At 38.3% G+C, this 12,052-nt stretch overlaps 1 protein-coding gene across 6 annotated transcripts in view; it reads left to right on the plus strand.

Moving 5' to 3' along the window:
* Positions 1 to 12,052, plus strand: part of DMD (dystrophin) — a 2,254,125-nt gene that overhangs the window by 1,672,798 nt on the left and 569,275 nt on the right. For all 6 annotated transcript variants that reach the window (XM_040266338.1, XM_040266336.1, XM_040266334.1 and 3 more), the window contains one exon: positions 11,732 to 11,886. In XM_040266338.1, coding sequence (XP_040122272.1) covers positions 11,732 to 11,886 — 155 coding nt within the window. The remainder of the gene's footprint in view (positions 1 to 11,731; positions 11,887 to 12,052) is intronic.

A 12,052-nucleotide genomic window follows, 5' to 3' on the forward strand; every position in this document is an offset into this window, starting at 1 on the left:
ACAATATACAGCCTTGACGTACTCCTTTTCCTATTTGGAACCAGTCTGTTGTTCCATGTCCAGTTCTCACTGTTGCTTCCTGACCTGCATACAGATTTCTCAAGAGGCAGGGTAGGTGGTCTGGTATTCCCATCTCTTTCAGAATTTTCCACAGTTTATTGTGATCCACACAGTCAAAGGCTTTGGCATAGTCAATAAAGCAGAAATGGGTTTTTTTGGAACTCTCTTGCTTTTTCCATGATCCAGCAGATGTTGGCAATTTGATCTCTGGTTCCTCTGCCTTTTCTGAAACCAGCTTGAACATCAGGAAGTTCACAGTTCATGTATTGCTGAAGCTTGGCTTGGAGAATTTTGAGCATTACTTTACTAGCATGTGAGATGAGTGCAATTGTGCGGTAGTTTGAGGATTCTTTGGCATTGCCTTTCTTTGGGATTAGAATGAAAACTGACCGTTTCCAGTCCTGTGGCCACTGCTGAGTTTTCCAAATTTGCTGGCATATTGAGTACAGCACTTTCACAGCATCATCTTTCAGGATTTGAAATAGCTCAACTGGAATTCCATCACCTCCACTAGCTTTGTTCGTAGTGATGCTTTCTAAGGCCCACTTGACTTCACATTCCAAGATGTCTGGCTCTAGATGAGTGATCACATCATCATGATTATCCAGGTTGTGAAGATCTTTTTTGTACAGTTCTTCTGTGTATTCTTGCCACCTCTTCTTAATATCTTCTGCTTCTGTTAGGTCCATACCATTTCTGTCCTTTATCGAGCCCATCTTTGCATGAAATGTTCCCTTTGTATCTCTAATTTTGTTGAAGAGATCTCTAGTCTTTCCCATTCTGTTCTTTTCCTCTATTTCTTTGCATTGATCCCTGAAGAAGGCTTTCTTATCTCTTCTTGCTATTCTTTGGAACTCTGCATTCAAATGCTTATATCTTTCCTTTTCTCCTTTGCTTTTTGCTTCTCTTTTCACAGCTAGTTGTAAGGCCTCCCCAGACAGCCATTTTGCTTTTTTGCATTTCTTTTCCATGGGGATGGTCTTGATCCCTGTCTCCTGAACAATGTCATGAACCTCATTCCATAGTTCTTCAGGCACTCTATCTATCAGATCTAGGCCCTTAAATCTATTTCTCACTTCCACTGTATAATCATAAGGGATTTGATTTAGGTCATACCTGAATGGTCTAGCGGTTTTCCCTACTTTCTTCAATTTAAGTCTGAATTTGGTAATAAGGAGTTCATGATCTGAGCCACAGTCAGCTCCTGGTCTTATTTTTGTTGACTATATAGAGCTTCTCCATCTTTGGCTGCAAAGAATATAATTAATCTGATTTTGGTGTTGACCATCTGGTGATGTCCATGTGTAGAGTCTTCTCTTGTGTTGTTGGAAGAGGGTGTTTGCTATGACCAGTGCATTTCCTTGGCAAAACTCTATTAGTCTTTGCCCTGCTTCATTCTGTACTCCATGGCCAAATTTGCCTGTTACTCCAGGTGTTTCTTGACTTCCTACTTTTGCATTCCAGTCCCCTATAATGAAAAGGACATCTTTTATAGGTGTTAGTTCTAAAAGGTCTTGTAGGTCTTCATAGAACCGTTCAACTTCAGCTTCTTCAGCATTACTGGTTGGGGCATAGACTTGGATTGCCGTGATATTGAATGGTTTGCCTTGGAAACGAACAGAGATCATTCTGTTGTTTTTGAGATCGCATCCAAGTACTGCATTTCAGACTCTTTTCTTGGCCATGATGGCTACTCCATTTCTTCTGAGGGATTCCTGCCCACAGTAGTAGATATAATGGTTGTCTGAGTTAAATTCACCCATTCCAGTCCATTTTAGTTCACTGATTCCTAGAATGTCGACATTCACTCTTGCCATCTCTTGTCTGACCACTTCCAATTTGCCTTGATTCATGGACCTGACATTCCAGGTTCCTATGCAGTATTGCTCTTTACAGCATCGGACCTTGCTTCTATCACCGATCACATCCACAGCTGGGTATTGTTTTTGCTTTGGCTCCATCCCTTCATTCTTTCTAGAGTTATTTCTCCACTGACCTCCAGTAGCATATTGGGCACCTACTGACCTGGGGAGTTCCTCTTTCAGTATGCTATCATTTTGCCTTTTCATGCTGTTCATGGGGTTCTCAAGGCAAGAATACTGAAGTGGTTTGCCATTCCCTTCTCCAGTGGACCACATTCTGTCAGACCTCTCCACCATGACCCGCCCACCCTGGGTTGCCCCATGGGCATGGCTTAGTTTCATTGAGTTAGATAAGGCTGTGGTCCTAGTGTGATTGGATTGACTAGTTTTCTGTGAATATGGTTTCAGTGTGTCTGCCCTCTGATGCCCTCTTGCAACACCTACCATCTTACTTGGGTTTCTCTTACCTTGGGCGTGGGGTATTTCTTCGCGGCTGCTCTAGCAAAGCGTAACCACTGCTCCTTACCTTGGACAAGGGGTAAATAGCAACAAAATATTAGGAATAAAAAAAATGTAAGACTTTTCTGTTGAGAGCTACAATGCTAAAAGAATTTAAAGTTAAAGAAAATGGAAAAACATGCCATATTCCCACATCAAAAACTTAATATTGTTAAGATACCCATATCCCCAAATAGACCTACAGACTCTCTGTAGTTCTTATCAAAATCCTCATTGATTTTCCTATATAAATTGACAAGTAGGTCCTAAAATTCGTATTGAAATACAAAGGACAAAGAATAACAAAAGTAACCTTGAAAAAAGCACAAAGTTGGAGGACACACAATTCCTAATTTCAAAGCTTACTAGAAAGCTAATAATCAAGATGATGTGGTACTGACATCAAGATAGATATAAAGATCAATGAAATAAAATTGAATATTCAGAACTAAATCCTTGCATTTATAGTCGATTGTTGGCAAGAATGCCTAGACAATTCAAAGGAAAAGGCATAATTTTGTTCAAAACTTCATCCTTGCATCACTGAATTATCCACATATAAAATAATGAAGTTTGACCCTACCTCAGAACATACAAAAAAAATAATTTTAAAATGGATCCTAGAGCTAAATATAAGAACTAAAATATTACAACTCTTATAAGACAACAAAGGAGCACGATGAGTTAGGCAATGTGTTCTCTGAAAAGACACCAAAAGCCAAAGTGCGGAGAAAAAATATATAAATCGGACCTCATCAAAATTGAAAATTTTGTGCTGCAAGCAATATTATAAAGAGAGTGCAAGGATGACCCACAGAATGAGAGAAAATATTTGCAAATCATCTATCTGATAAGACTTGTATGCAGAATACTTAAAGAACTCTTAAACCTCAGCAAGAACAAGAAAGACACAATCATAAATCAGCAAAGGATTATTAAAACATTTTTTCAAAGATGTACAAATGGCTAATAAGCACACAAAGTGATGGTTAACATCTTTTGTCATAAAGAAAATACAAATGAAAACCACAATGAGATAACCACTTCATACACTCTAGGGTCACACTTGAGTAGGTATGTCAGTCAGGATAGGCTAAGTTACGCCACACTAACAAACTATCCCAAATCTAGAGACAACACAAAGTTTGTGTTTTATTCATTTTATATGTCAAGTATAGATTCACAAGGGCATTCTACTTAGCTTACTCAGGGACTGCAGCTGATGAGAGCAGCATCTTGATACATACTTCCAAGATCAAAGAGTCAGAAACACAATGAATGAAGTCATTTACTCTTAAACCACCTACCTGAAACTGGCATGTAGACAAAATCAGTTGTTACTATCCCCAGTTCAGTGGGGTTGCAGATATGTGATCATCTGGTATGAAAAAAAGCACTGAATGTTTATGAACAATAATGTATGTAGTGTACCACAGTAGGCTCATGGGATTTGAAAATAGCCGTGGAGATGTTACTTTCTGGGAGTGTGTCCTCTGGTGTTCTGTCTGGAATCATTTCTACTCAACCAGATCCACACCCTCTCAACCAAACTTCTCTTAGATGCCTGGGGTAGCTGGGTGATTTGTTCATTACAACACTGCTTCAGCCTTTTAATAAAGTCAGCAAATTAAAGAAAGAGCACAGATAAAGAGAATGCTTTCCAAAATGTCATAATGAAATTAAGGTAATGAAGCACTTGGAGGGCTCTCCTCCCTTCTTTTTGTATAAAGCTTATTCCAAAGAAGCTGGAAGAGAAATGGGGCCTGAAAGTAACGAAGGGGAAAAATAAATTGTATGCCATTAGTTTAATTATAAAAATTCATTACATGAAGCCATGTAAGACAGAAAATAATGGAACTCTAATGGGTTGGCCGATAACACATTTACTAGCCTGCTCTCAGCTTGTAGTCATTGTCAAAAGGACAAAAAAGTAGCAACTTTGGTATGTAGTCCTCAAAGCTGTTGAAAAGATGAATCATGTCCAGTAAGCTGGAAAATGAGGGCTGTTTTTTTCAAATAGTATCCCCTGTATAGACTGTTACTTTCTGAAACAGTGTTGTTTGGTAATGTCAGAGGTTTAATAGATGATTCTTGAAGTTAATGGTGAAAGGCTTTACTTTTGAAATGGCTTCCTTACAGATATTTTAACATTTCTATTATATATCCATAAAGAGGTTTTATAGGTCATTTTAATTCACACAAACAAGAAAGAAATTGTATTTCTTTTTCCCAATAAATATGTATAGAACTTTAATTCATACTCAGGAGTAAACTGTTTAGTGATTTTTTAATAAAATAAATATGTATTTTTTGCTGTCTCTGTTTGGCTGTCTCTTTATTATACATAATATTTTTCCAATCATGCTGTAATCATCAAGGAGACTATTTTATATTCTTCAAAATCCAATTATAATAAATCCAACCATCTTCCTTAAATTCTTTTATGTGGAAGCATATCTTCTTTAAGTAGATTGAACCCTGAATTTGAAAGCCAAGAAAACTACATTCTTGTGATATCTCTTTCACTGACAAGCTATGTCACCTTCATCAAGTCACTTAACCTTTTAGAGGTTTTGCACAAGAAGAAGGTGTTGCAGGAAGAGGAGTCCCTTCTAGGGCCCAAGAGTGGGCTGTTGTCTAACGGTTGGAAATGAATTGTCCGAGAAGACACCTGTGCTGACAAAGCAAGAGACTTTATTGGGAAGTGGTGCCTGAGCAAAGAGAGCAGGAGGGTAAGGGAACCCAGGAGAACTGCTCTGCCATGTGACTCATGGTCCTGGGTTTTATGGTGATGGGATTAGTTTGGGGGTTGTCTCTGGCCAATCACTCTGACTCAGGGTTCTTCCTGGTGGTGTGCACATTGCTTAACTAAGATGGACTCCAACAAGGAGGATTCTGGGAGATTGGTAGGACATGTGGCATCTCCTTTTTACCTTTCCTGAATTCTTCCTGTTGGCGGTGGCTTGTTCTGTGTTCCTTACCAGGACTTCCTGTCCTAAAATGACTCATGCAAATGGTTACTATGGTGCCTGACCAGGGTAAGCGGTTTCAGTCAGTGTTTCCCCTCACAAAGGGAGACAGAGGAAAGGAGGTAGCAAAAGATGAAAGTGGATATTTATGTAAGGATCATATATTTGAGGGAGAGGTCATATACCCAAGGAGGGACATTTGAACTTCATCTTGTAGATAACAGGGAGCCATTGAAAGGTTTAACAGAGGTGTAATGTGGTTAGTATTTGTATTTTAAAAAGATTGTTTGAGCAGCTATCCAAGGATGGAAGGTCTGGTTTGAAAGTAAAAGGAGGGAACCAATAAAAAAGGTTATTGCAAAGTCCAAGTAAGAGGTGATGAGGGCTTATATTAAGGCAGTAGCCATGGAGGTAGAACATTTGGATATAAGGGCACATTGTGATATAACTTCTTTATGGGTATGCTCCAGCCTCCTTCACCAGCTGAGGATCAGCCTACACTACAGAAGAAGGTTGGGCTAGGGACAGGGACAGGCAGAAAAAGGAAAACTTGAGCCTTAAGAGTATAGCGAGGACACCCAAAGAGAGGGGACCAGGAAGGATAGAGCCTCAAGAAGGACAGAGCAGTCAGTAGCACCAGTCACTATCTGGAAGTCAAGTAAATAAGAACCTAGAACTGTCCACAGACATTGATCATTGCTGACTGAATTGGTTAACTATTTTCGCAAAATTGTGGCCTGACAACCTCATGACACTATTGGCATACAACTATAAGCATGTGTTTCTTAAGTTTGCAGCTTGTCTGGGTGACATTGCTGCACGTAGCAGGTTGAGTGGAGTGCCTCTCCGTCACATGTCACTCATCCTTCTCCAGTGATGGGCAGGCCGGCCCACTACGTGTTTGATAATGGCAGCTGTGCAGAAGGGCCAGCCCCAATGCAGAAGCACGTTTTCAGCCTCTGCTTGTGTCATGTCTGTTAACATACCACTAGACTTAGGCAAAACAAGTCATATGGCCAAGCTCACTGTCAAGGCCGGGAAGGTCAGTTGTGCCTTTTGTAGCAGAAAGTTCAAAGTCACACGGCAAAGGACATGGATACAAGGTGGGGTAAAGAACTGAGGTCAGTAATCCGATTTGCCACAGTGACTTCCTTCAGAATAGTTTTACTGAGGTGGCAGTGGCAGAAGCCTGATTTTGATGAATTGTGCAGTAGCAGGAATGTAATCAAATTGAGGCAATGAATGAGTGAGTATTCGCCTTTTGAGGAGCTTAACTGTGAAGGGAAAGAAAATGATAGCAGATTTTGTTGCTGGTTAAAGATGGGGAAGAGGCTCATGTTTGAAAGCTGTGGAGAAAGATCTTGCAGAGAGGAAAGAGGCTGAAAAGACAAAAAAGGGAGTGCATGGAGGAATAGGAGGAGGAGTGTCAAGTTGGAGGAAACAGTGTCCTTCAGCACAAGTCAGCTCTTCCCCTGAGACTGGAGAGAAATTTATGCTTGATGTTAAATTGTGTGTACTCAGTCACTCAGTCGTGTATGACTCTTTGCAATCCCACGGACTGTAGCTTGCCAGGCTTCTCTGTTCATGGGATTCTTTAGGCAAGAATACCGGTGTGGGTTGCCATGCCCTCCTCCAGGGGATCTTCCTGACCCAGAGACCGAACCCAAGTCTCCCACATTGGCAGGCAATTCTTTACCACTGAGCCACCAGGGAAGCATGCGGAGGGGGTTTGGTGGATGCATAGTGCAGATACGCATGGCACAGTGCCTGGAGAGAGGCAGCCAAAGGGCAGAGAAGATTTTCTATATTTAAATTTGTCCTGTCTTGCCTTAAAATATGAGTTTTATTTCACACAAGCAATTTGATTTTGATTTTGAGCTCATAACACACCTAAGGCATAAGCAGTATAAGGAGCCCCATCCTGTTTTACAGACAACAAAGCTGGAACCCAAAAGGTTGAAGGCTTTAAGATCAAACCTGCAAGACAATGGCCAGTCCAGACTTCCTGGGAAGATGCCTTTTCATTACTCTACATGGCTTTTCATGATGTTCCTTTGAGTGAGAGCCATTAAAATTTTTTTAAATCAAGTTCACCTAAAACAAACCTGAAGTTAACTTGTGGGTAAACATCCCAAAACACGTTTGATAAGAAAACTTAAACAATACTCAACTTGAAAGTTCTAATTGTAGGTCTGCATACTCACAGCTTCCCGGGTGACTCAGTGGTAAATAACATCGCCTGCCAATGCAGGAGATGCAAGAGATGTAGGTTCAATCCCTGAGTCGGGAAGATCCCCTGGAAAAGGGCATGGCAACCCACTCCAGTATTCTTGCCTGGGAAATTCCATGGACAGAGGAGCCTGGTGGGCTACAGTCTATGGGGTCGCAAAGAGTCAGACACAACTGAACACACACACATACTGCAAACTCACATTTATCTTCTAAATTAAAGGGAGTCTTTTAGAGGTACAGCATTGTAGACAGTGTCTATGAAATAGTGGGTCCCTTTCTTTCATTGAATGGAGGCTCACTGTGGTGGCTGTAGTGTGGCTCATTAAAAATAGCAGTAGCAGTAGTGGTAGTAGTAGTAGTGATTGTAACTAATACTTTTTTAATGCTTTGGGTATATCAGGCACCACTCTCTTTTCCCTGGATTTTACGAATTCATCCTCATATTAATCTTTCAAGGTAATAAATACTGTTAATATACATATTTAATAAAGGGGGAATTTGAGGCACAGAGAGCATAATTAATTTTCCCATTTGTCACATCATTAGTAAGTGATCAAGTCAGGATTCAGACCCAGCAGGCTCATTCTGTTGCCCAAGCTCTTAAATACTCTTTCCCTTCCTCCTTTGTTTTCTCCCGTGTTGGGTCAATATTCCTAAAAAGAGTTCTGACAAAGAAAAAAGAGAAGGTAAATGTTAAAAAATTTGTATACTCAAAATTCTTGAATTCAACTTGTGCCATAATCCATAATCATTTTCTCTGTCTAAAATACTGTGTAAATACAGAGTACATATTGTAGCAGCATCATATGAGGTTTGAATATGAAAATTTCTTTCCTGGTTGGGGACACAGTCTTATAAGAATTGAGCATTTTCTATTCTTCATAGAAAACACACACACACACACACACACACACACACACACGCCTCCAAAATCATCTTTTTTTTATAAGCTAGTGCTCACAGTATTTTAAATTTCTTCATACACCATGATCACCACACAATTCCCTGTAGAGTATACCATTGTAAATGGAATTCGAAAGTAAAAAGAATGTGTGTGAATTCCATTGTATTTTGAATTTACACTTCTTCTGTGGTCTGGCCTTGTCCCAGGACTGAATTTCACCGTAGTAGGCAAAGCTGATCAAGGTCATTGTTCATGTTGTGAATGATACTTGGCTAAAGCCCAAGGTGATCAACATATTAATACCTTAGGAGGAAGGGAAACCCCTCTGTTCTGTCTTTAAGGGAGAAAAGAGGGCTGCCTTGAGAACCTTTCAGTTTAGATAAGGGCCTAAGCCCTGTCAATGTGAGTCAAGGTCAGTGGGATTTTTTTCTTTTTAATCCCACATCACAGCAAAACCTGAGCAGTATGCAGTGAAGGGCAGCATTCAGTCAAGATTTCCTTACGTATAAAAATTTAAATTTCAGTGTGAATACAAATTTGAAGCAAAATATATGGCCTGTGTATTCTTCTCTTTCAAGCATTAAAATATACAAAAAAACTCTGGTTTGAAGTCAACCCTTACTGTTTTATTACCTTTTCCTATGAAGTCTCTAATTAAATTTTACCCTGCTATGTCCTTCAAGATTCTGGAAAATTCCAGCATACTTTTCAACTTCTACTTTTGGAATTTTTTATGATCTATAGATTCAAACCAAAGAATATATCTCTTATATCTAAACTTGCAAGTAGTTACCCATGAGTGAGTCGACTTCCATGATTGGCTTTCCTGGATAAAATAAATGATTTTAATTGTACTTATTAAAATTATAATTAGCATTTTATATTGCTAAATCTCCGGGAGGAGGAAATGCCAACCCACTCCAGTATTCCTGCCTGAAGTTCCCATGGACAGAGGAGCCTGGTGGGCTACAGTCCAAAGGATTGCAAAGACTTGGACACGACTGAGCAACTAATAAGTGTGCACACATTGCTAAATCTCTACAGATGCACTCTTGGTTCATAATAGGTGATTTTTTAGCATTTGCATTTTTCTTCAAAAGGAATTACTTTACAAAAAAGTAACTAAGTTATCAGTGTCAGTTTTGTAGTTTCTTATGCTGCCAATTAGAGATTTAATAGATGATAATAAGCTCTTCTTTTAAGCTCTGAATACCATCTTCTAGATAAGGGCCGATTGGGCTTTCATATCTTAGTGTACATTACTTTTAACACTGTAGGTTAAAAGTGGCTTAAGTGAAGAGGGAAAGGGGGAAAAGGTAATTTCATACCATTGGAAATTTCTAGAAAGACAGTCTTTGGTGTGTGTGTGTTTCACCTCAGAAAGGCTTTTGTTCAGTGTGAGGCTATAAAAGTGGAAAAGGGGTTTATAAGGAGAAGCGGGTATTCCACAAAGTTAAATTTTAATTACTTTGTAGTACAGTGACTATACTCTGTACCTTTAAAAATTGTCTCTCTTTTTATAGCAAAACTTAGTGATGCTCGCTTTAGTTGGTTGCTGCTGGTTCAGTTATCTGGGTCTATTTGCTGTTTGCAATAAATGCAATTTTTTTTTTAAAATTCTAGAATAGACTGATCTAATTAACTGAGAAATGCCAGATTGTATACTGACTATACATTTTCAAGGAACAGGAGTCTACTCAAATATACTGAAACTATGCTGAAAGTACTAGTATCTGATTTTTATCATCATAAATCGTATTAACATAAAAGAACACATACTAAAACAAGAGCAATTACTCTTTTCACAAACAACACTTAGTTTCAATTTTCTCTTTTCTCCTTCCAGTTCATGTCAATGTACTCTTACAGATTTAAGAAATATAGTGAAGATAGATATTGTGTTCTGTTTTTGTCCTTAGGATTTCTGTGCACATTTACTACATATTAGACCATTGGGTTGATGTATTGTCTTATTTTAATGTCCTCTCATTAAACATTGAAATTGTTTCTCATTTTTTACTATCTTAGTTAATGAAGATCTTTATTCCTATAGCATATTTCTTTTAAATATTTTACTAGGACAAAATATTAAAATTAGATTACTGAGTCTATGGGAATAAGCATTTGTATTTCACTTGATATATATTGTCAAACTGTCCTAATAGATACCATTCCCAGAAATAGTATATGAATGTGCTAGTTTGGCTACAGTCTTTCCAGCTTTGGATTTTATTTTTTTTAAACTTAATTGGTGTCAAATTATAATATTCTATGTTTTTCATTTATTGGAAAGTTGATTTTTTCTTTTTCTATAAAAATAGCTTTTATTCTTTCTCTTGTTAGAATTACCTGTTATTATTCCTTTGTCCATTTAAACCACCATGTTGGATTTGGTATAACTGTCTTAGTAATTTAATAATACTATAATGTTTACAAGCCTCTCCCATGCATTTGAAGCAATGTTTAATAGAAATGTGGGGTTAATATGCATCCAAATGAGCCTATCATTGGTTTATTTCTTTCTTTGGGCTATGATATTTCAAGTGATAAAATAGTGATACATGCTTTGATAATACTCAATTGTTAAAGATAATAAAAGAAAACATAGATCATTTGGTTTAACACAATTTATATATTTAAATTTTTATTCTGACTTTAAAGTAGAATAGTTGTATTATGAATAAGCCGATCATTTAAAGAAGCTCAAAACGAGAATAACAGCATTTTTTTTTTTTGAAGCTCAATATTTTCTGTATGCAACTTTAGTTGAGTGCCAGTAGATGGCACTAATTACATAAACAATTCAACAAGTTAATGACGGGGGTGGGCGGGGAATACATGTGTTATTTTTTTCTGTTCAAATTTTGGTATATGTCATATATTCAACAATGATTTGGGAGCTTATTTTTATAGTTTGTTCTCTCCCATGATAAAAAGACAATTAAGCCAAGTTTGTTTCCAATTAATTGCTACTAAATTGAAATACCTGATACTGAGTATTGCTCAAGATGCTGCATTTGAAAACTTTTGTCATGAAAAGTGGGTTAGCTTATATTGTCAAGATTGACTAAACCACACAGGGTCAGTGAAAAGCAGTCATGCAGACACGCTCTGACCCAAAGATTCAGAAGTTACTTATGAGAAAGTCCAACTAGAGATTTCAGAGAAAAGTGACATTCATTCTCTTTTTCCATGTGCATCTATAGCAGTTGGCCAAAGACCTCCGCCAGTGGCAGATAAATGTAGATGTGGCAAATGACTTGGCACTGAAACTTCTCCGGGATTATTCTGCAGATGATACCCGAAAAGTACACATGATAACAGAGAACATCAATGCCTCTTGGGCAAGCATTCATAAAAGGTATGAACGCCATTATTTCTAAAACTATTTGCTGACTTCCATGATGGGGTGGTAACCCTGGGTGGACAATGCAGACTTGCTTTCCCATCCTGCTAACCTGGGGCTTGCAAGGATCCAAGATGAGAAATGCCAACTAAACTCACATTCTTTCTGAAGGATTCATGTC

Source organism: Oryx dammah, unplaced genomic scaffold (assembly GCF_014754425.2).
Source record: "Oryx dammah isolate SB20612 unplaced genomic scaffold, SCBI_Odam_1.1 HiC_scaffold_23, whole genome shotgun sequence".
In the NCBI taxonomy this organism is placed as follows: Eukaryota; Metazoa; Chordata; class Mammalia; order Artiodactyla; family Bovidae; genus Oryx; species Oryx dammah.